This window comes from Hevea brasiliensis, chromosome 5 (genome assembly GCF_030052815.1).
Source record: "Hevea brasiliensis isolate MT/VB/25A 57/8 chromosome 5, ASM3005281v1, whole genome shotgun sequence".
NCBI classification, from domain to species: domain Eukaryota; kingdom Viridiplantae; phylum Streptophyta; class Magnoliopsida; order Malpighiales; family Euphorbiaceae; genus Hevea; species Hevea brasiliensis.
Window position 1 is genome coordinate 15514258 of NC_079497.1, and position 26175 is coordinate 15540432.

Consider the following 26175-nt stretch of genomic DNA (forward strand, 5'->3'; position numbering starts at 1 on the left):
ACTAGTATTTTACAAGAATTCAATTTAATTAATCTCTTTTTTTTTTGTCAATTTTCATATTTAAAATTAAAAAAAATTTAATTCTTTATATTTTAAAAGAAATAAAAATCAAATATATTTGTGTAAGAATTCAATTGAGTTCCATCCTTGGAAATGATTTATTCTGAAGGAAGCCTCTCAGATTTTATTTTCAAGATCACTTATATTCTCCCCATTTTCTGTTTCTAGAGGTTCACCGTCCCTCTTTCATTTGAAAACATAAACCCATAAACTTAACTAAAAAAAAAAAAATAACGTAAGGGTGCAATTGAGAGGCGACGATGTGATTGTAGCAACATTAAATTTATCAAAATAATGAAAATATTTAAGTGTAAAACTATTAAAATTAAACTTTTTTTATATGATTATAAAATATCAAAATTTACTATTTTTTATAATTAAACTTTTATTAATTCATTAAGTTTTTCTATATCTTCACATAAATTAAATATAAAACTTAATAGAAAAAACTTGAAAGTTTCATATTCTTAGATATGGGTTTTGCCTTTGTCAAAATAGTAAAAAAAAATGTAAAAATGCTACGAGCATTGCGCTTGGCCACCCAAAAAAATATTTTTAAGAAATAGTTCTATTGTTATACAACCAGTAAATAAAAAAAAAAAAAAGCTGAGCCTTAACATGATATGTATATTATAAGCGAGAAATTATTTGACTCTAAATATTGAACTACTTTACCAATCGTCAATTTTTTACTATTTACATAGCACCTTATCTTAAAATTAAAATTTTATAAGAATTCAATTCATTTTGTTCCTTTTTTTGTCAATTTTTATATTTAGTATAAAAGAATTCAATTTTTTCTGACTCATAAAAACAATTCGATGATAAAAGAAATAGAGATTAAATATAATTGATTACGTGAGATTTAATTGAAAAATTTTTTATAGTAAATAATTTATTTTAAAGGAAGCCAAAAATAAATTTTGCTGCACTTTCCATGGGAAGCGGGTCATAACTCATAAGGAAAGAGGTCAGATCTATTGTCACGCAGACACTACGCACCCACCAAGTCTATTTTTATACATTTGGGCTTTTGAATTTTAAGTTTGTTCCAAGAATTCAAATTTTTCTGGTTGGCAAAATAATGCATTCTGAGAAGAGAAGACTCATAATATATTAGTTTTGAAAACAAAAATGTGACACATCTTTGTTGACATTCTATAGAATATTAACTCAATTCTGGTAAACTTGAAATGATTATTAAAAGTTGTTCAAGATACCTATCCCAAATTCTTCTGGCTATATCTATCTTCTTATTGAGTGCATTTCAAATTACAAGCAGGAGAAATATTCGACATCTTTGTATACAAGATAGAAGAAGCCAAAATGGAAAAATCCAATCTTTGAAACATCTCTCTGCTCACTGCTCACCATCCCAAAGTTCTTCCACTGACTTGAAAAAGCCATAAGTCTTGCCAACTAAAAAACTGCCACTTATTTGCCTCATCTGCATGATCAAAACCAGCATTTCAATAATGTAAGGTAGAATTGAATTAATTAACCACAAAAACTTGGAAGCTCTAAAAAAATTCCCAACAATTTATCATGTGGCTTTGTAAAACAATGGAACTTGTTGAGATTCTAGAGAGAATTGCCAATACTTGCCTGCTCAATTTCAGAAAACTTGGCAAACAAATTTTCAGGAATAGACCAGTCAAAAACATCAAAGTTTTCCTTGATCCTTGCCTCATTCGTACTCTTAGGCACTACACTGTGACCCATTTGAAGTCCCCAACGAAGAGCAACTTGTGCAGGAGTCTTGCCTAATTTCTTAGCAACTGTAGTGAGAATACGATTCTTGAGAATTCCTGTTCCAGAGGAACCTAGTGGTGAATACCCCTGAAAAAAAAAAACAACGCAATTCTTATTTGGATAATCACCCAATTGGTGGTCCGATTTCCATCTTTCTGAAAAGGGTTGGCAGAATTTATTTTATTTCAATCACCTCAACAAATCTACCATGAGCCAGGTTTGTTCAACAGAAGTAGCTCAAGCACTAACAGTAAAAATAAACCACCTCTATTTCGAATACTCACAGTTAAATGAATTCCCTTGGATTTACAATATTCATGAAGCTTTGGCTGCTGCCATACAGGGTGAATCTCCACTTGGTTAACAGCAGGAGTAACACGAGCAACAGCTAGCAGATCTTCAAGCTTCTTTACAGAGAAATTACTAACTCCAATAGCTCGAGCCTTGCCAGAATCAAATAATGATTCCATTGCTCGCCATGTGCTGGGTAATATGTCAGGGTGTGCTGGCCAGTGAATCTTTAAAAAAAGAATAATAATAAATTAATAATGCAAGAATTTGTTTTCGAGACTAAAATTAAGTGAAAAGGTAAGGCTTAGTTTTGGTATGCATACAAGGTACAGATCAACATAGTCAAGTTGCAGGTCTTGCAAAGTTCTATCCAAAGCCTTTGGAACATCTTCTGGTGCATGATCAGTGTTCCTGCAGATAATTATAATGTTTAACAGAATACTGCATTGAAATTTAAACCTAATTTCGATAATTTCAATTTTAACAAAAAACCTAAAAGAGCTCCAAGTCAGGGCAAAGTTCAAAAAACTTTTTAGAAAATAACTAATAAAATAAATACCAGAGTTTGGAGGTGATCCATAAGTCCTCACGTTTCACTAAACCATCTTCAAAAACCTTCTTCAGAGCGACACCAATCTGCAATTGTGAAAGCAAGGATAAGGAGGAAATTAGTTCACAAGGCATAAGTGCAATTGGCTCTGTTAGCTTACAAATTCAAACCCAAAAAATAAAATCAAACTATCCATGTAATGGTATGCTAGAAACTTTGTAGCCCCCCATTGGAACAAACGTACAGTGTTATGAGGCTAAGAGAAGCCAAACAATCAATTCATATTCATGCAAAATGATCACCTGTTTCTCGTTCCCATATATATGAGCACAATCAATGTGTCGATATCCAACCTGCAAGTCACAAAGTTCTTCAATACATTAGCGGACCAAAATTGTAGCCGCTATAGCAAGCAGAGCATCAATCAGTGAATTAATTCAGTTTTCGAGATTTCTTCAGAAAATGTAAATACTGCACCTTAACAGCGGTGGTGATGGACTCGCCGACGGCGTTAGGGGCAGCGTCCCATGTGCCTAACCCAACGGAGGGGATTTTGGCTCCTGTGTTTAACTCAAAGAATTCAATTGATTCCGCCATTTCTCAAGAAAAACTAGAAAATTGACTTGATGGAAACATTGTTCTTTCTCTCTATATATATATCCTCAAGTTCCTCTTCCTCACATATGCACTGATGTCACTCTTCCTCACGAACATAATCATCAATCACATATGCACTGATGTCACTCTTCCTCACGAACATAATCATCAATCACATATGCACTGATGTCACTCTTCTCTAAATATGGAATCAATAAATTTCTCAAAAGGGTCATTTTGGCTATTAAAAACATTAAAAGATTTTATTATCCGGCGTTTGATAGTTGCTGTGGGAGGCGGCAGCATGCGCTGACGCCAATCTCCATCGTTCGTGTAATTCACGCACGGTGGTGCCTCGTGGCCTGCTGTGGTTGGCATTTCCGTTTATGGAGTTTTTATTTTATAAATTTTTTTCTTAAGGAAAATAGGAATAACCAAAACAATTCCCCAGTGATGATGAGGTTGTGCCAGATCAACAGTGACGTGCTCCAGTTAAAGTTATGACATACTACGCGGTTTAGTGATTTGGGTGGAACTTGTTTGGTGAAACTATGTTTTATCATCGTTCATCACCTGCTTGAAAAATTAATAAGGATATTAAAGCTCATAAATCAATTTTTTTTTATTTTAAATTTGAATAATAATTTAATTTTCAAGTTTTACTTCACAAACAAATTAAACATTCTATTATATTTCTTTGATAAATAAATATTATACCCTAAATTTTTTTATGTTTATTATATTGTAAAAAAGTATTTAATTATTTTAATATAAATCACTCATTTAAATATTTTAAATTAATTACAAAGAAGTTTGAAAATGAAATTTCACCTCTTTTATCTTCTATTCTCTCTTTTAAATAATAAACTTTAATTTTTTTTATTAAGTGAAAGTAATAATAATAAAATGGCATTCATAAATTATAACATTAAAAAATATCTAAGAATTTTATTTTCTCATATTATATTTATTTCCATGGATTTAAATTTTTATGCTTTGTATAATAATTAATAATTTATTTTATATATTTAATTTTAATTAATCTATTATTTAAATTTTATATTAACCTATTTGACAAGTATTAGTTTATTAATTAATTACTCCATATCTTATTTTAATGACCGATTTTTTGTCTATATGAAAAATTTATCAACTAAAAATAGTATGTTTCCTAAAAAAATAATTTTGGCTTGTTAACAACTTAGGAATTACGGGCTACTAGATATTGAGTGTATTACCTATTGTGAACTTTAACTTCTAGAATAAATAATTGTGAGAATGTGATTACACTAAACGCAACTTATCAAATCTCACAGTAAATTGGAAAAGAGAACTTGTATTGATTGCTGGGAAACTGAGTGACAAGGTTTTGGAAATTAAATACAAGATTTTTGTAACACCCACCATTTTTCGATATCAGAATTTCTATCATAGATGGAATACTCTGGTGAATCAAAAAATTAGACTGATAAGGGAATGGTGGTAGAAGTGTGTGTGTGTGTGTGTGTTCAAAATGTATTTAAAAAATGAAAATATTTTAAAGATTTTCATCCCTAAAAGTTTTTAAGTGTTTCTTTGGGTAGAAGAAATTTCGACAGTCGAAGTTCCTTTTTACTGTTCAAAATCCCTTTTGGACAAAATGGACTCCGACAACTGGAACTAATACTTTCGATAGCTGAAAGTCTCTTGATAGTAAGGGTATAAAAGGCCAACAGCTTATTTTTCTCTCCAAAGGTAACTTGAACTCTCACTTCTCTCTCTCTAAACTTTTGAGACATGCAAAGGGCATTCTGAGGAGATTTTTCTTGGTTATTTCATATTTTGAAGCTTGGCTCTTCTTCAGAGAAGCCTGGTGGAGGTGGATTAAAGCTAAAACCCCAATTCACCTTCTTCTCAATTCAAGGGAAAGAGATAAATTTTGTTTTCTCTTGATCTTTTAAAATGATTTAAGTGTGCTCTTGGTAGGTTGTTGGGAATGTTTGCATGTGGGATTGAGAAGTTTGAATACATGAAAAAGTTAAGAAAAAGGCAGGGGGGGGGGGGGGTTTGCATATTGAGGTTTTAGATATAAGTATGTATTCCATGTTGTGTTTTGGTAATTTTGTTGTTAAATGAGGTGTTGCTCTTGCTTTCAGTCAAGTTTAAGTATTTATAGACCTTGAATGGTTAGTTTTCTTAGTTAAACCTAAAGATTTCTTGAATTATGTGAATATTAAAGTTGCTTGAACCTCAAATTTAGGTTTCCATTTATACATGTCTGTTTGGAGCTTGTTTTCAAGTTGCTTTTAGCCCTAGCCTTGTGTTGGAATGTTTGGATTATGTTTTGAAAGCTTAGAATGTGTTTTGGAGGTTTTGAAAAGAGAAATTCTACTGGTTTTCGACTTGGGAATTCTGAAAATTCCAGGTTCAGCTGTCAAAAACCATTATTTCGACAACTGAAGCATATATTTTCTTGAGAAAAAATCTGGAGAAATTCCAAGTTTGGCAATCAAAGTCTAAGACTTCAACAGCCATAGTGGCTACTGCCTGAAATGGGCACTTGATGTTTAAGTGTTCGGCAGCTGAAGTCCAAGACTCTGGCAATGAACTTGGTCCTACTAGCTTTATTTCTCCTTTAGTTCTAAGCTTTCAAAACATGATTTTATGATTCCTAAGAGTCTAGAATAAGATGTTTTCTATGTGTATAAAGTTCTATAGCTTTGAATAACTCTTCAGGTTCCGATGTTTTTAGGATTGGACTTGAGAGATTTAGGAAACTAAAAATCTGAGGCTAGCTACCATTCGTGTTAGGTGGTAGATAGGTTACAAAAGTTGAGTAATTTTAACCCTAATAAATTAATTTTTTTTTAAATGTAAGTCATGATCATCCACATGCATCATTTCATTGTTTACTAGGGTGTATGTATGTAGAGCACGAATATATTGCATTTTTGCATAATTATTATTAATGCAAGATGGAATTTGGATAACCCACTAGTTCCCACTATGTCATATATATGTTATTTTTATGATGTGATCCTGCATGATTTGTGGTGTTAAGACCAGGTGAAGCCTAATAAGCCCTTGGTGCACTACTTTTATGCGAAAGTCCTAAGGAGCCTCTATATGAGCCGGGTACATTGGATGTGTTAAGCAAAAATTCTAAGTAGCCTCTGTATGAGTTAGGCACATTGGATCTAGGGAATCACTGATGACAAGTCCATCTTATATGGAATGTTTATGATGTAAAAACTCATTTGGATGATGCATTGCATATGTATGAAATGAATGATATAATTAAATTATGTTGGTTAATTTACTCACTGAGCTTATGTAAACTCATCCCTTTTCCTTAACCCCAAGTGTAAGAGTGTAAGATTTGAAAAGTCCTTTGGAGCTTCAGCAGCAGGAGTCATTGTAGAGGATTTTCTATTTGTGTGGTATGTTTAGTTGGACATGTAAACTGTAAAAGGATAGTTATTGTGTTGGTATTCAGGATTTTTAATAAATGTTTTATCTTAAGTAGAAATAATGTAATTATGCTTGTTTGAAATCTAAACTAACTCCTCATGTATGTATGTATGTTTGTACGTATGAACTAATTAAACTTTATTGATTTTAGGTATGTAAATGTTCAAATTCTGAACCAATTCTATGTTAATTATGAATGAGAAAACTAAAGTGTAATGGTCTAGAGTATGTTTGGATTGTGAGATATAGGGATATGTTCATATTTAATAGGTTTTTAAACTTGCTACGGGTTTCAGTAGCCTTAAACTGACTCAATTCCTAGCTCCAATAATGGCCTCCAAGCTATTTTGAAACATAAATGATTGATGAAATGATAAATTGACTGCAGAAGTCAATTGGTTGAGTTGTTGATTGATTGGTTTCTCTATAGCTTCGTAACATCGGTTATTTATGGCTTCATTTGAAGGCACTTGGAAGCCTCTAAAACCTGCATTTCCCACGTTCTACACTCCTTGACAGTTGTCATCCATTACTTGGAACTGCTTTTAACTTATCTGATAACTCCATAACATCCCACTACTTGATTAACTTCCAACCATCATTATCTTAAACCACCCAAAAATAATTAATAAAATTTAGTTAAACCTTATAATTAAATTAATACAACACAACTAATTGAATTAATTTCATAAAAAATTAATTTAATTACTCAATAGCCTAAAAAATAATTAAAGAGCTAGAATAATTATTTTTGGCATAAATAACATATTCTAAATTTATAAACAAAAGAAAACAATATTGACAAAGATTATATCTATATTATATATAAATATATGAAGGAAAGAATATTGGCTTTACCCAAATTCTTAAAATTAATTACAATTATATTTCATTATTTAAATTAATTTTAAAGTTTATATAAATTTAAAATTCTTAATTTTAGAGTTCATATAAGTTTAGAATTCTTAATCCTACTAATGCTTAATTTCAATTAAATATAAAATTTTATAATAAGTAATTAATTAAAATAAGAAATTAATAAATAAAAAATAAAAAATATTATTAAACTATCCATAATTTTTTATTATAATCTATATAATATATAAATATGGAAGGGGCAACATTGACATTACCAAATATATCCTTCATGATTTATGTTGTTTATAATTATATATTCTTATAATTTAAATTAATAAAAAATTAAATTTAATTAGCTATTAAAAAATCAATATATTTAAGAAAAGAGTTAAAATTTCAATTCTAATTCAATTATAACCCTTAAAATTTAAATATCAAAATCAATATTTTATAAAAAAAAAAACATAAATTTACAATTATATTTTCTTATTATTTAAACTAATAAAAAACTAAATTTAATTAGCTATTAAAAATCAATATATTTAAGAAAAGAGTTAAAATTTCAATTTTAATTCAATTATAACTCAAAAGCAATATTAAAATTTTAAATATCAAAATCAATATTTTATAAGAAAAATTACATAAAGGAGAAACAAAATTTAATTTTTAATGATTCTATTATTATAAATAAATATCAGAAGCAATATTTTATAATAAAAAAAACGTAAAGAAAAAAAACTTTTAATTTTCAATAATTTTATTACTACAAGTAAGACTCTAATACAAATAAAACTCCTGTAATGAATCCTAAGTTAAACAAAAACATACTAACTCCATCATCATGATCTCATGTATTAAATTTACCATGCATATTTTCATGTTAAATATATAATTAATTAATAATTTAATATTAAAAATCTTACTTATATAAAAAAAATTAAATAAAATCTATTAAACAAAAAAAATCACATTAACAAATTAAGATATTAATATAATTATTAAATTAAAGGTAATATAGACTCATAGTTTTTTTTACAACTCATTATTATCCACATTAGTTAGAAATCCAACAAGCTACAATACTTTTTATATATTAATTTATTAAAAAAATTCTATTTAATATAAGCCACAAATCAATAGAAAAAAGACAATTATTAGATATTATATTATGAAAAATAATTGCAATTAATATAAGCCATATAATCAATAAAAAATATTTTTTATATATTGGACCAAAAAAAGTTTTAAATTTAGTAATATATTGTATCAAACAAATGAGTACTAAAAAATAAAAACAAATAAAATAAAAAAAAAGTTTTGCCAAATTCATTGTGAATTTATATTAGTCATATTTAGCCAATTTAATGTTTGATTTATTAGATTGATTTAATATTTAAATCCAAATTCTATAATATATTTCTTTTAAGAATTTTTAAATCTAATTGGAAATTATATTAATTATTTCTTTATTAACGCTCAAAATTTTAATTAATATTGAAAATAAATTTGAGGACCTATATATATATATATATATATATATATATATATTAGCTCTTTTGAAGTAATTATTAGATATAATAAAAAGTAATTATTTTAATACATTAAAAATCTCAAATAAATTATGCAATTGCACGAGAATAATAATCTGCTTGGAGAAGAGTCGCCATTCACAAAGCTATACTTTAGTGTAATATTTATCTATCTCTATATCTATAATTCTATAAATGTAAATAATATAGATAAAAGTGGGAAAGGAGGATTAATGATATAGCCAAAAATACCTATGAACAATAAAAAAAAATTATTTTAATTGGCTAATAAAAAATAAATTAATCAATATATTTAGTGTTATTCTATAATTTTTAGAAGTATGAAATTTGATATCACATATTAATTATTTTAGATTCGAGGTTCGTGAGTTATCTTTCTTCTACATTAACTACCATAGCATGCTTCATGTTATTAAAGAGGTTGAGCCGTGTAATCAAGTAGAATACTAGCATTACCTCATATTTGTGATCAAAAAAAGTAAGGTTTTCATCCTATTAACTTACTTCATTTATTTCAATTCGATCTTGGATCTCCTTTGTATGAATTTATAGCCCATATATTAAATTTCGTTTTGAGATATTTAACAAAATAAAGTGAATGAGTGTTACAAGCTCATTTTGGAGCTATTAGTAATGTATGCTGGAATTGTGGTGGTTACTTTTTTGATTTTTTCTATGTAAGAACAAAGAATGATTCAATGGTTGGCTTGCCATTAATTCGGGGATTTTATGAATGATCTGCAATACAATAATCTCTTATTGAGAAAATGACCCCTATCAAAAACTGCTATTCCAAATTGAAGATCATTATATAGTTTCCTTATTCACAGATTAAATGAATCATCAAATAATTACAATAGATGTTTGCATAATGTATGACCTGTGGGAGAACACACTATAGCAATGGCTTGGTTGCAAATTTTCGAGTAAGAATTTATGGAGACTTTAGAACAATTTCGAATAGAAATCCAATATCCATAACATATCTAAGTAACCTAAAATTTATATGTCCAACTGTTAGAAGAGAAGATAATAAGTGCTGCATGAAAATCCTAGGGTGAATTAAGAGGTAAGAGATTTGCTATATATTGTAAATTTTTGTTTATTTTCATTTATACTTTATTAATTGTGAAGTAAATCATTATGTGTTAATATGCCAACTAAATTGAGGTGTGATGGTTTTCTTTGGAAGGAAGCTAGGTCAATTTCACCATTAGAATATGCAATCATATGATGACATACTTGCCAATTGCTAAAACAGAGTTTAACTGTGACTCAGTGTGCCGAGTAAGTTATGTCACTCAGTGTGCCGGAGCACCAATTTATGTTTCTATTACAATTTATCCCTTTTTATTCATTTATTTTCAATTTTGATAAATCTAAATTTTTTCGCAAATTTTATAGAAAATCCGGCAGAGTGCTGGTTGTAAATTGGAAAAACAGTTCTTCTGAAACTGTTTAAAAACACTTCCAATATAACTTCTAGATCCAAACTCCATTATATACATTTCAAGTCAATCTCAAAATCTCAATCTCAAATCACAATACTATTTTCAAAACTTTTCTGTTCACTTCATCACTTGAAGCATATTCATAAATAATTCTCAACATTTCAGTTATCAACATACATTATGCAGAAAATTTCAATAATATGAAATTTCATATATTTACATTAATACATAATTACAGGAGTTTATAGTTACAATCCAAACTAATACAAAATGCAAAATACAAAAGGGCCACCCATAGTCCTAATGTTCTACCATATGCAAGTGTATGTGAGGTGACTCGACCTGATGCACTCAAGGCTCACCCGTCGATGTCCGCTGGGCTCCCAGCTTAGGTCTCAAGACTGCAAGTGGCAAAAGCGACGCGCTAAGCAATTCTGTTTAGTGGTGACAATATAAAATAAAATAAAATAGAATAAAATAATTATGCAGAAGGTATGATTTCATTTGTGGGTAGACTTAATTTCTGGCATTATTTGCAGTATTATTCAATTAAAATTTGGTAAGGTTTATTATCATTGCCCAAGTAACCCATACTAATTGACTGGACTGGATAAACGGGTAAACTGGCACTGGGTACTAAGTACCTCGGACCATCACACCATCGGTCATATTGTGTCTCCCGGTGTGCAACAGAATAGCTAATAAGCTGTGATAATCATCAGGGTTACAACTCGAGTATAACAACTCAAATAACATAACCAAAGGCTATTATGTCACAGAATGGCATGGGAAGCCATGAAACACAGAATGGCATGAAGCCATATGCGATCGCAAATGTAACCCTATTGGCATGCCAAGCTATCCAAACTAATCTTGTTAGGTATACTAGGGCATATTACACTTTTAAATTTCACAATTTTTGAATTTCAAGTTTGAATGTTCCTATTCCATTCATTAGTCAACAAAAATGTTGACTTTTGGATAGGCAATAGGTGCATTGGTCTAAATATCATCAACATACCACATTTTGCATTATAAATTTGTTGGTATTGGTTGCCAATACCATTTCTAAGCTCAATGTTAATTAGGCAGAATTTTCAGTTTTCATGCTTTATCTTTACTGTTCCATTGGTCATTTTTGCAGTGGGAATTTGGCAAAATGATCAACATGAAAGTTGTTCCTTATTTTGTCTAGTTGAATTTCTTTTTTTGAATCACTCCATTTGGAGTTTTGTAACTCAAGTTATGGCCCAAAAACCACAACTGGCAGGATTGAAATTTTGTCCAGAATTTCTGGACTGACTATATCTATAGTGTAATGAACAGTGATTGCAACTCACCTTTTGAATATGTTCTGGTCATAATTTGGGTTAGGTTTCTTCATGAAAGTTGTTGGTCTATATCTCAGCTTATTGCTGGTAAAATTTCAGGTCAATTGGACCTTTCTACATTGATTTATGGCCAAATGACCAAACACTATTCATTTGGTCATTTTGCCCAGGCAGACTGCAGGTCACCGGAATTAGGGCAAGCTTTTTGTCCACTTGGTTTGGTTTTATGGGCATAGTTTCTTCACCAAAGTTGTGCCATAATGTGTCTAGTTTCATTTCCAATTGGCCTTGCACCAATTGAACCTCTACAATTCAAGTTATGGCTGCCCAAACCTGGACTCATGTCCAATTTTGCAGGTCACCAAGGGCAGCCACAGCAAACCCAAATCTCATCACTCAACACACTTCATTTTTTATTTAAACAGAACTAAATGGTCACTAATTGACCATTAATACCTATTTTCATCATCGCATGATCAAAGTCCCATTTCTCCACCCCAAACCCTAACTCAACATTTCAAACCATGCATTAAGATTGCATTTCATCAATCCACATAAAAGAGACATATTGTGGGCAGCCATACTACCCTTTTAACTTCATTAAAATCATCACCATCTTGCCTAACCAAGGCTGCCAAAACTTAGGGTTTACATGCAAATGGTATTCCATCAATTTTCCTTATCATTTGCACTCATTCATAATTATTAAACATGAATTTAAAGTGAAATTTAAATTCAAGTCACTAACCTCTATGGAGTGAGATTTTTCCCACTTGCTAAAGCTCTTGTTTTCCTCCTTTTTTTGCTCCCAAAATACTCACCAAGTTGCAAGAATACTTTTTTGTGTTGACAATTAGGATTTTTGGTAAAAGAAAGCTAGGGAAAATCAAGCTTGAAAAAGCTTGCAAATGGGTAACAACGGTGGAGGTTCACGGCAAGGAAGAGATGAGGAAGAGAAATCTTATTTTTTGTTTCATTTTCAGCCCATTTTGTCTCTTTAAAATAAGTTGATGCCATGTGTCCATATTGGATAGGTTGGGAAAACTTTAATGACATCATTATGATATCATAATGCTATTTTCTTTCATTTCTTCTCCATTTCTTGTCTAATTAATTTCAATTAAATTTTTAACAATATTTAGTCATATTTTATGTTATATAAATTATTCATTTAACTGGACAAGTTGGCCAAAAATCATCTCTGAAGACGAAATGACCAAAATACCCTCCGTTTGGCTTAACGGGCCAAAATTGTATGTACCGATTAAAAAATTTTTCTAAGCATTTCCTTGGCATTCTAATGCAATAAGAACCTCAATAACCATTCTCTGAGTCCCAATAATTATTTTATAATTTTTCCCTGTCTAGGGCTTCTAGTTGCAGGACCGCAACTTCTCACTAGGTTATCCATCGCTAGGGCACCGGCTCATTTAACTTGGTTGTATTTTATTTCTAAAATTTTTTCCTAAATTTTTCTTATTAATATTTGAGTTATTTATGGTTCTTCACTTTAGTTTTAATATTTTTTCGGATATTCTAGCTGTCCGGACCGACATTGGTCACCTAATAAAGAGACTGCATTTGACTAGCTAAAGTGAGGATGTTACATTAGCTAAATACATATAAATGGTGACATTTTCTTACAAGATTGCAAAATGTGGGATATATATGCAAACCCTTAAATTTGGATTTTTTTTTTCTTGGGCTCCTACTTTATAAATAACAAATTCCTTACAGAGGCCTCACAAATAAATGAATACCTTTTGCATGTTTATGTTGTTGTTAGCTGCATGTTTATTTGTTTATTAACACCAATGAATAACTCCTTTTGTTCTCTCTCTTGTTATTCCCTATTAAAGTCCTCTAAAAGTTGTCATATATGTTATTAGGTTCCTTTTAATCACTTTTCTAAAGCTAAATGCCAATGATTGGATTGGACCAATATGTGTGTATCTCGAATGACTTTTGACATGCTATCACTTTATGACACTTATCTTTATTGTAGCCATCGCACTTCATCTTCATCTTCTCTGTGATCTATATCCCTCTCCACTCTATTTCCAAGAGAAATAGCGGAAAATTTCATATGCAAATAGAGCCTTCTTGGAGTAATACCTTAAGCGGTAAAGTTATTTGCATATGGGCGCATCTAAAGTTAGCGAGTTCTTATATTGATTTTAGTTCCAGTGATAGCTCACTAATATGATTCATAAGATTTATTTGACTACTTAATTCATCTTTATTATTAAATATATCATAAGATGAGTTCAATACAAAAATAGCAAATGTAGCATCTTGCCCAAAAGAATTTGCAAAGTGACAAATATTTTTATTTTCATGTTGTCTATGGAAGAATAATGATCGAGCTTTCAGAGACTCAAATGATACTTGCATTATTAATTTATTTCTTTTTATATAATTTATTATCAAATATAATCATTTATTTATTTTATATTATTGATTTTTTTATGATGAATGGCTATTTTAAATTTATTGTTTAATATAAAAACACCAATATTATTATTAATAGTGAAAAAACATTATTGTTATATGTCAACTTAGGTAATTTTAAAAGTAAATAACTATTTATTAAGGATTAATAAATTAAATATATAAAAATTGAAAAAATATAAATCAATTTTAATTAAGTGTCATAGTAAATCAATATTAAGGAAATAAATTAAATTGAATTGATTATTAAAAATCAATATTAAGGAAATAAATTAAATTTAATTGATTGTTAAACGCTAATATATTATGATAATATTATATTATAGGCCAAAATTGATAGAAAATTACATATAAAAAAAATAAGTCACAGTACATGATGTGGCCCAACCGCAAGTACACGGGTCGTACAAGTAATATAGAAAAGATATCGTTCCCACGAGAAGTTGTGTTAATGATCGAATTTTTTATATAAAAATTGACTAATTTGAATATTTTTTGAAATTAAAGCAATAAATTGATAGATATTGAAATGTGAAATCTATATGTGTAAAATTAATAATCTATTCAACAATATAATGATTTAACTAAATTTGCATCAAATTAAAATAAGCAAATTGAAATATGGCAAGATTTAAAATGGCAAGTAATTAAATTCAATTAGAAATTAACAATGATAAAAAGGGCGATTCTGGAGTTCGGGAGTTCATATTCAAGCTATTTTGAGATTTTTAAATTGGTTATCCAATCTTATGGAATTTACGGGTTTTAAGGAGATTAATTCTTAAATCCTTTGAATACCCTTTCGAGTGGAACAAAGAGTGCCTTAATCAATCTAATCCTACTTTCGTGGGGTTAAAATTAATCAAGACCCATTAAGTTCCTTAATTAATCTGTAAATCCTCTTAATCCTTAGCCTATTTCAAGATCTAAGTTAATTAAGTTCAATTTCTTGATTATCTATCATAAGGTTTTCTCCTTTCGGTGCTTCAACCATGGATTAAGAACAACACTTAATGGGATCCAACACTAAGCATGTCATTGAGCACACAAGAAATGAATAAAACTCATTAAAACCACAAAATATGGATTACCCAATCAAAATCTACAAAATATCTCAAATATTACATCCCAACTCCATAATATAATGAAAACTACTCACTATCCATAATATTTACAAGAAATTCTGAGTTAATATGAAAATAAATCTTTAATCTAAGCTAAGAACTAAGAAACCCAATACAAGAAAGGTAGGAAATATGCAAGAAAGGAAGAAAACTCCAAATCTAGTCTAGAAATGGAGAGGTGACATTTTGCTCTCTATTTTCTGACTCTTCCCCTCCTGCTACTTCCTTTTATGTCTCCTCCTCTTTTCTAAAATGAGATAAGGGCCTATTTATATCTTTTTCTGACAAGTAGCCCTAAAATGGTGTGTTTGAGGTGTAGTTTTCATGTGGGAATCTTCTGCCAGCTCATTATGAAGACTCTATAAAACTGCATAAGTGGTCTGCATAAGTTATGCAGTCCCTTATGCAGTTTTCGGCAGGTTTTTGGGCCTTCTATGTGAAGCTGCATAAGCAAGGAGTAAGTCTGCATAAGTCATGCAGTGACTTATGCAGATTTCGGCAGGAATGGAAAAATTGCTTCTTCTCCCTGTGCAGAACTGCACAAGTTATGCGGTAAGTTATGCGCAATTTGGCCAATGCATACTTCAACTTTGAAACTTGTTTTTGATATCTTTGGCTGCAGAAATCACTCCTCATTAGCAAAATTTCTTTTTTTAGTCCCTCAAAAATACCATTTTTCCTACAAAACAAAGTAAAATTACAAATTAATCCAAAAATTGGCAATCATGAAAAACTATCTAAATAACGAATGAAATTAGCTAAAAGCGACTAACAATCAAATAAAATGGCCATGAAATTAAACCTAAATGACTATACAAAATGCATGTATCAAATACCCCCAAACTCAAATCTTTACTTGTCCTCAAGCAAACTTTAAAATATAATGCAATTTTTAGGGGTGCCCTGTCCAAAGAGCTATGAAAATCACTTATTAAAGTAACTTAACATACCTTTAGCCATACCAACAATACATATACCCATCCTTCAAGATGCAAAGAATTTAATGCTTATCCAAGCTTTCACCGCTTAGCCATCAAGTCAATTATCATCCAAAATTTTCAAACCAACCAATCAAAAAAGAGAGTCATGCTCAAAAGAAATTCTAGAACAATCAATAGCCAAAGTGTCTCGATATAGAATGATGGAATTTAATGAGTGAATGGATAATTTTCCAATCCCATAGGCAAATTCCCTACTCCTATCTCCACTAGTGTAGCAAGTACTATCAAGAGATTAAATGTCTTTTTAGGAGTGTAATGGGGTTATGGGGTTCAAAATGAGGCTAAGAAGAAAAAGGGTAAAAAGGATTCAAAGCATGAGAATATTTTCAATCTTGAAAACATAAGGTACACTTCTTACTTTTTTTATTTTTCTTTTTTTAGGAGAGAAATACACAATGAGAATTTTCAAGTGCTAGCATATTATATAAAATACATAAAATGGAGGGACACTTTGATACTTTAAACTTGAATCTTGTATTTTCTCTTGATGATTGTCCCTAAAAATGCCACCCCCAAACTCATTTTCTTTAATTACTTTTGGGTGGATTTCTTTCAATTTGAATAACAATAGTGAAAAGCATGTATACTAGCACTTTTACAAGATGACAAACATTTCTTCTCCTTTTCATTATTATATATATATATATATTGAATATGAGTATAAAGTGTACCTAATATTATAAATAATTATTCTCATGAAAAGGATTGGAGTGTTTGGTTTATTGGTTAGGTAGTAATAAGGGTTTCAAGAACAATTAGGAATATAAAAGCTCAAAGAGGTTTACAAGGGTTAATTTTAATTAGGAAAAAGGCTAAAGGTTTAAAATGAGAAAGTTTAAATCAAAGAATGCCTAATCATCTCTCTTTTCAAGTACAAGCTGGTATTTCGCGTTCAAAGGTTTAGAAAATTTATTCTAGGATTGGTGAAACATCACTTGACTACCTTATATCCAATAACTCTCTCTAAACACTCTAATCTCTAAAGGACTAGTTGGGTGGCTTTTTGGCTAAGAAGATATAGGCAAGAGATAAACACTTCAAAACTTTGCACCTCTTAGGAAACTTTCAATCTACAAACCCAACTTAAGGTAAGTCAAATCATTCTCATAGGCAACTTTTCAATACTCAAGGGATTTGGCAAAAGATTTTATTTCATAATGCATGATTTCTAAAAATGAGCAATGCATTAACTAAATGGTGGAAATCTATTTGTGTGCAATGTGTACAATTTATAAGTAATGTATAATGTGTATGTGAATGTGTTATGTATATGTATGTATGGATGTGTATGTAAATGGAATGGGATGAGATGTTCCTATACTCAAAAACTTGATGTGAAAAATGTAACAAAAATCAAAATACACACACCCCCAAACTCAAAATTGGACATTGTCCTCAATGTCTAAAGAAGTTCAGCATGAAAACTCAAAGCAAAGAGGAATAACCAGGAATAGTTAAATTTAAAAGCAAAAGAAAGAGTTACCTAGTATAGAGCAATGTTTTAACATCTAAAATGTGAATTCAAAAGATGATGGTGATGCATAAGAAAGTCGCATGTGTTATGCAGAATATATACTTTACAAAACAAAGCATAAAGAGAGTGCATAAGTCAGGCAAGATGGCATGAGTTGCGTAGGGATTGTATAGGCTATGCAGAACATTTCCATAAGGAGTTTCACACTGTAGTATATTAAAAAGTCAAAGATAATGATATATCAAGGAAAACTTGCAAACACCAAAGAGAGGTATGTAAATATATATAGTGTATTGACAAGTATGCACAAAAGGGCAAAGAAAGGCAATAAAAGCAATGAAAAACCAATGGAATAGCCATCCAATTGTACTTCAAGAAAATAGAATTCAAGACAGACTAAAATTGTTCTAGCACATCTAAAAAGAAAAGCTCCTAGAAGTTGAACAAAAGCAAGATAAAAACTAATCTAATTCTATGGTTTTGCCCTTGTCCAAAGGTGCTGCTAGAGGACTGGATGGAGCTGGTTGCTGCTGAAGGGGTGGTTCTGGAGGAGGTGATGGAGGTGGAGGTGGCATTCCTAGAAAAGCCATGAGCTGCTTCATCATATCTTTTAACTCTTTCTGTTTGTCTCTGGTTTCCATAACGAGATCAAAGAGTTGATCATGACGATCCTTAAGGGTATCTAAACCAGATTCAAGCTTCCTATCCACAAAATATACATCATCACTAAGCCTCTCAAGATAAGTGAATAAGGCTTTAGTGTTGAAAGGAGGAGGTGCTGTGGATGAAGAGGGTCCAGCTACAGATGGTGTTGGCTGTGCAGATTCTGCTGGGGTATCCTGTGCTGACTGAGTAGGTGGTGCAGGTTCAGCAGAATGCTGTTGGAATGCTAGTACAGATTGTGCCTCTGGTTGTGCAGATGGTCCTATATCTGCTACTGGTTGTGCAGTGTCAGATGGTGGCAAACTGAATCTAGTTTTGGATAAGTGAGTAGCATCAAAATATAGAGTGTTTGAAAGTGCTGGTAGAGGATGCTCTTCCGGATCAAAACCAAAATGTTTAGCTATAACAGTTATGAGCCACCCATGACTATATCACCTACAAATTTGGTAGCAATGTGCAACACATGTTCACAGAAGAAGTAACCAGGAGATATTTTGACTTTGTGAAAAGCACACCATAGCATGAACAAGTCAGATTTTCCAATAGCACCGGAATTAGTCCCTCGACCCAAGATAGTGCTAGTAATAAGCCTATAGATAAATCTAAGTGCTGGGTCTATTATTTGGGAGGTCTTGGATCTGCCAGCATAAAAACCCTGAGATTGGTTTGTAATACTTCTCCAAAACTAAACAGCATTCCAAACACTTTTATTTGCTACCTCTATGCCTGTATATGGGACCCTAAAAAAAACATCAATAGCAAACCCAAAGATACTGTGAAATTGGTCTAATGATAGCTCTCTATTTTGCCCCAAGCATCTAAATTTCATAGTTGGCTTGTAATCTATCTCATGCAACTTCAGAGTAGCAGAAAATGAGGAAATAAATTCCAAAACAAGGGCTGAATAAACTAATTCTTGTTTATGCACAAATTCCATCCAACCTAGACCATCAAGGTAAGCAACAACATTATCAAACAAACCAACAGATTGGAGGGCATCTGCAGAAATATACCTAGTGTGTTGCACTTTTCTGTCCTTTAGCCTCTTAAAAGTTGCCTTATGGGTTGCATCAGGAAGAGGCCAAGGTAGTTTGGATACCTGTGTTGCCGCTGCTGAAGGTTGCTTCTTGCTAGAGGAGGGAGATTTAGCTTATGGGGTAGAGGTAGAAGCACCAACCCCTTGTCATGTGGAAGCTGAAGTTCTGGGGTTTTTGGGTGTAGGCTATGAAAGTGGAGTAGCAGGTGGGTCTTTTCGTTTTGCGGGAGGTGGTGCAGAGGCCATGGGTCGGGTTGATTTAGACCGAATTCACCTTTTATAGGTGGATGTAGGAGGAGGTGGAGGGGTTGGTTATGGAGGAGAATCGGGATTGGGTGCTTGAATTGCTAGGGGCATGACTTGGAGAGGAGAGCCTTAAGGGGAAGTGGGAGGTGTTTCCATGGTGGTGGTCAACGATGGTGGGAATGGAGGAGGGAAGAAGAAAGTAAAAGAGATAAAGGGATATTAGGGTTTCGGTGGACGAAAAAGGGGTGTGGGGAGAAGGATTAATGCCGAGAAAAATGAACAGGAGGGAGGTTGTGAACAGAAACGACGGGAAGTGGGAGGTGGAAAAGTGGGGTTCCGAAAATTTTGATTTGCACAGGATGTATGATTTTCTGCATAAGGGGAGAATAGGTGTGCATAAGTTATGTAGGTTCTTATGCAAGTTTCGGTAAGAATGGGGAGTGTGAAAAGTTGGTCGTGCAAAAGTGCATAACTTATGCACTCTCTTATGCAATTTTCGGTAGAATTGAAAGTGTGAAAAGTTGGTCGTGCAAAAGTGCATAACTTATGCACTCTCTTATGCAAGTTTCGGCAGAAATTGAAACCCCAGAAAATTTGGTTATGCAATAATGCATAAGCTGTGCACTAGGTTATGCAAAATTCGGCATAAATGAAAATGCAGGATTTGAAGTTATGCAAGAGTGCATAAGTTATGCACAAACTTATGCAAGTTTCGGCAGAAATGAAAATTGGCAAAAATTTGGTTATGCAGGATTGCATAAGTTATGCACACCCTTATGCAGATTTCGGCAAGAAATGAAATGGAAAAAATTAGTTATGCAGGATTGCATAAGTTATGCAAGAGCTTATGCAGGTTTCAGCAGGAAAGAAAAAATGGCAAAAAATGAGACTTGAAAGCTGCATAAGTTATGCAGTTACTTATGCACATTTCAAAAAGTTTCAGACATAATAAAAATGTTTTGCAAGTTTGAAAAATACACTAGAATGAAAAAAATGTAACCTGTGAAGTATAAATCATGAGAAATTATCACCAAAAACACATCAATATATGTAGAATCCATCACAATTGCACCATACAAGCTTGTAGAAGTAAGTTCTGCATAAGAGACATTTGTGAATTATGCCATTTCAGCTCAAACCCTGCAAATCAACATTCTAGCACATTAAAGCTCAATAAAAATCTACACAAAGTTACACTTATCCACAAAAGAAAATAGACTCTTCAAGTTATGCCAAGAGAATGTAGCATGTGCACATTGAATCACACAACCCAAATAAGTTCAAAACTACTAAAATAACCCACTTACCATCATATTAACATGATAAGCACAAATATATAAAAGATACACACCCAACCTCAACAAAGAAGCAAATAGTATATGCTGCAGACCCTTTTTGCTAAAAAATTTTCTACATAAGCCAAGAAGGGGTCCTGCACAGGTTATGCAATGAAAATAAACCAATCTTGGGAGAGTTAATGGATAAAATATCAGATTAAGAGTTACTCCCCAGCAGTGCAACAACCTTCATCCATTGAAATACATCTACAAAGAACAAGATTCAACAATGTCAAAAATTGAATTTGGGGAGATTTAAGACAAAAATAAAAATAATAAAAGTAAATTAACAAAAGCAAAATAAAAGAACTTGGGGTGCCTCTTAAGAGCGCTAATTTATAGTCCTTAGCTGGACTCTTCATGCATTTCACTAAAAAGGAGGTGTGGAATCAGAGAGCTTGTAACAGCTTGCTCCCTTTATTGGGTCTCCAGTTATATAATATTTCAATCTATGCCCATTGACCTTAAAATTTCCAGATTTTTCACTCCAAATTTCAATTGCTCCATAAGGGAAAACTTTAGAAACTCTATATGGACCAGTCCACCTTGATTTAAGTTTTCCTGGGAACAATTTCAATCTTGAGTTGAGCAATAAAACTGAACCACCTTCTTTAAATTCCTTTTTCCTAAGATGCTTATCATGCCAAACTTTAGTTCTTTCTCTATAAATACGGGCACTTTCATAGGCATCCATCCTCAATTCTTCAAGCTCATTAAGTTGCAATAACCTCTTTTCACCAGCTTGCTTGAGATCAAAATTCAAGGTCTGAATGGCCCAATATGCTCTATGCTTTAGCTCCACAAGTAAATAACAAGACTTATCATACACCAACCTAAAGGGAGTAGTTCCTATAGGGGTTTTGTAAGCAGTCCTATATCCCCATAAAGCATCATCTATTTTGGTAGACCAATCTTTCCGAGAATTGCTCATTGTTTTCTCCAAAATATGTTTGAGTTCTCTGTTAGAAATTTCAACTTATCCTGAAGTTTGAGGATGGTATGGGGTAGCTATCTTATGCACTACACCATACTTTCTCATTAAGCTCTCAAATTGCTTATTACAAAAATGTGAACCCCCATCACTAATTACAGCCCTTGGAGCTCCAAATCTACTCAAGACAAATTTCTTCAAGAATTTCACTACTACCTTAGCATCATTAGTTGGAGTTGCAATAGCTTCTACCCACTTTGACACATAGTTGACTCCAACTAGAATGTATTTATTACAATATGAAGGAGGAAATGGGCCCATAAAATCTATTCCCCATACATCGAATAATTCCACCTCAAGAATATCATTTAGGGGCATTTCATTTATTTTTGACAGATTTCCACTCCTTTGACATTTATCACATTCTAACACAAATTTCCTCACATCCTTGAAAAGTTCTGGCCAAAAGAAACTAGCCTGCAGAATTTTACTAGTTATTTTTGAGATTCCAAAGTGTCCTCCATAATCAGAAGCATGGCAATGATGCATAACGCTCTCTATCTCCTCATCAGGAATACATCTTCTTATTAAACCATCACAACATCTCCTAAAGAGTAAAGGATCATCACATCTATAAAATTTTGCCTCATGCAAAAACTTTTTCTTTTGTTGCCATGTCATTCCTAGAGGTAAAACTCCACAAGATAGATAATTCACCAAGTTTGCATACCAAGGTAGTTTAGCAACAAGAGAGAAAAGTTGTTCATCCAAGAAAAACTCATTAATAGGGACTTCATCCATTTCTTCATCATCCAATTTCAACCTACTAAGATTATCCGCAACTACATTTTCAGCTCCCTTCTTATCTCTAATTTCCAAATCAAACTCTTGTAGCATCAGAATCCACCTAATAAGCCTAGGTTTAGCCTCCTTTTTACGAAGTAAATACCTAATAGCAAAGATGATCTCAAAATATAACCATCTTTGAGTCAATAATGTAAGGTCCGAACTTTTCCAATGCAAAGACAATTACCAAGAATTCCTTTTCATTGTTGCATAATTTGTTTGAACCTCATCCAGTGTTCTACTAGCATAATAAATAGCATAAGCCCTTTTGTCCTTTCTTTGACCAAGAATAGCTCCAATTGCATAGTTGCTAGCATCACACATAATTTTAAAAGGTAGACTCCAATCAGGCGGTTGCATGATTGGTGCAGTGATAAGAGCTTGCTTCAACCTACAAAAGGCATCCAAACACTCTTGGTCAAATACAAATATTGTGTCATGACTTAACAAATTAGACAAAGGTTTGGCTATTTTAGAAAAATCCTTGATAAAGCGCTCAGAGAACCTGGCATGCCCTAAAAAAACATCAAATTCCTTTGACATTGGTAGGAGGAGCCATCTTCTCTATCACTTCAACCTTGGCTTTATCAACCTCTATTCCTCTGTTAGACACCAAATGTTCAAGCACTATCCCTTCTTGAGCCATGAAATGACACTTTTCCCAGTTTAACACAAGGTCAATATTTACACATCACTGCAAAACTTTAGAAAGGTTAGCCAAGCATATGTCAAATAAAGATCCATAAACAGAAAAGTCATTCATAAAAACCTCCATTATATCTTCAATGAAATCTGAGAAGATTGCCATCATGCACCTTTGAAAAGTGGCTAGTGCATTACACAACCTAAATGGCATCCTCCTATAAGCAAAGGTTCCATATGGACAAGTAAAAGTGGTTTTCTCTTGATCATTTGGATGGATAGGGATTTAGAAAAATCCTGAATACCCATCTAAATAGCAAAAATAAGAATGCCTAGCCAGTCTTTCTAACATTTGATCAATGAAGGGAAGTGGAAAATGATCTTTTCTAGTGGCAATATTTAATTTTCTGTAATATATTAATTTTCGCCAACTAGTCACTGTTCTAGTGAGAATTAATTCGTTATTTTCATTTTTAACCAATGTCATTCCACCTTTTTTAGGGACAACATGTACTGGACTCACCCAAGTACTATCTGAGATAGGATATATGATCCCTGCATCATGCAACTTCAAAATTTCTTTTTTAACAACTTCTTTCACGTGTGGGTTCAACCTCCTCTGATTTTCAATAGATGGCTTACAATTTTCTTCCAAAATAATTTTGTGCATGCAAAAATGTGGACTTATTCCCTTAATGTCATCTATGGTATATCTTAAAACTTTCCTAAATTGTCTCAACACTCTTAACAGCTTATCAACCTCTAAAGTGCTCAAGTTTGCATTTACAATTACTGGATAAGTGTTATTGGGGCCAAGAAATTCATACGTGAGCTGAGAAGGAAGTTGCTTAAGTTCTACCTTAGGTGCATCTTCTTCCTTGAATGATGGTTGCTTAGATTCGACTTTTTCCTTTCGTGTGAGTTGAAAAACTGGAGCAGAAATGAATGGTGGACTACCCTCTAAATGTTAAGCATATGCAGCCACATAAGGGTTGTCATATTCTATGCTTCCTCCATGAACCAAGCAATTTTGAAGTGGATCTTCCGGATATCTCCTTCTAAAGTGTTCTTCAACCAGCTCATCAATGATATCAATTCTCAAACAAGTATCAGCTTCAGAATGATGCTTTTTCATAGTGTTATTAATATTGAAAACCAATTGATCTTCACCAACTCTAAGAGTCAATTTTTATCCCTTAACATCAATCAATGCTCCTGCTGTAGCTAGAAAGGGCCTTCCCAAGATAATTGGGATATTAGAATCCTCTTCCATGTCCAAGATGACAAAGTCAACAGGTATATAGAACTTCCCAACGTTCAGAGGCACATTCTCCAAAATCCCTTCAGGATATTTAATTGATATGTCAGCTAAATGAAGAAAAATGTGGGTTGGCTTAAGATCTCTCATATTAAGCTTCTCATAAATAGAGAAGGGCATAAGGCTAACACTAGCCCCTAAATCACATAAAGATTTTTTAGAACATGATACCCCAATGTGGCATGGAATTGAAAAACTCCCTGGATCCTTGAGCTTTGGAGGAAGTTTCCTTTGGAGGATAGCACTACATTCTTCTGCCAAAGCTACAGTTTCATGGTCTTCAAGTTTCCTCTTGTTTGAGAGAATTTCTTTTAAGAATTTTGTATAAGAAGGCATTTGTGAAAGAGCATCAATAAAAGGCACATTTATGTATAGCTTCTTCAAAACCTCTAAGAACTTCCCAAATTGCTTATCAAGCTTGGCTTTTTGAAATCTTTGTGGAAAGGGAAGTTGTGGTTTGTAAGGCTTTGGAGGTATATACTTCTCTTCCTTCTCTTCAATTTTCTCTTTACCTTTTTCTGCACTTTCTTTCCCACTTTCTTGTTTTTCACTCTCATCAATTTCTTTCTCATTTTCTCTCTTCTCACTATTTTCACTTTTCTCATTTTTTTCACTCTTCTAATTATTTACAACCTTCCCACTTCTTAAAGTAATAGCTTGACACTGCTCTCTTGTGTTTTTCGGTTGACTTGGAAGTTTTCCAAAAGACTTGGTACTTGAGAAAGATGCTTGTTGTGTAATCTGATTTTCCAACATTCTGTTATGTGTTTGCATCTGTTCTAGCCTTGCTTTCATCTCTTTCATCTCTTCATCATGCTTAGTTTGGTTAGCAAGAATCTGTTGTAATAAAGCTTCTGTGGTGGAACTTTGCTCTTGCTATTTTGGTGAAGGATTCATATGTCTCTGCTAAAAATTAGGCAATGGTTACCTATTTTGCTGATATGGAGTTCCTTATTGCTGTTGTGGTTGAAGATTCTGATTTGGGACTTGATTTTGCTGATTTCCCCATGAAAAGTTGGGATGATTCCTCCAAGTTAGATTATAAGTTTGAGAGTAAGGATTCCCCATTTGTTTGTTTCCACGATTACCAACATATGCAGCTTGCTCTCCATAGTTTACTCCATAGTTGGTAGTTCTTTCTGCATAAGCAACTTGTTGTGAACTTCCAGATGATGATGATGAACTAACCAACATACTTAAATCATCCATCTTCTTA

The 26175-nt window shown here is 32.2% G+C and overlaps 1 protein-coding gene across 1 annotated transcript; it reads right to left on the minus strand.

The window, feature by feature from the left end:
• Nucleotides 1-1279: 1279 nt before the first annotated feature.
• Nucleotides 1280-3289, minus strand: LOC110656657 (NADPH-dependent aldo-keto reductase, chloroplastic-like). Its single transcript, XM_058147850.1, has 7 exons — nucleotides 3131-3289; nucleotides 2956-3006; nucleotides 2663-2739; nucleotides 2427-2514; nucleotides 2097-2330; nucleotides 1666-1899; nucleotides 1280-1507 (listed from the first exon to the last, which is right to left on the minus strand). Exons 1-7 carry the CDS (start codon nucleotides 3248-3250, stop codon nucleotides 1421-1423), a joined length of 891 nt encoding a protein of 296 aa, XP_058003833.1. The 5' UTR covers nucleotides 3251-3289; the 3' UTR covers nucleotides 1280-1420.
• Between the last annotated feature and the right edge of the window lie 22886 nt (nucleotides 3290-26175).

Coding starts and splice junctions, on each gene's coding strand:
- LOC110656657 (XM_058147850.1), bottom strand. CDS start 3,250: ATGGCGGAATCAATTGAATTCTTTGAGTTAAACACAGGAGCCAAAATC. Junction 2,740..2,955: donor TATATGGGAACGAGAAACAG/GTGATCATTTTG, acceptor TCACAATTGCAG/ATTGGTGTCGCTCTGAAGAA. Junction 2,515..2,662: donor TGGATCACCTCCAAACTCTG/GTATTTATTTTA, acceptor AATTATCTGCAG/GAACACTGATCATGCACCAG.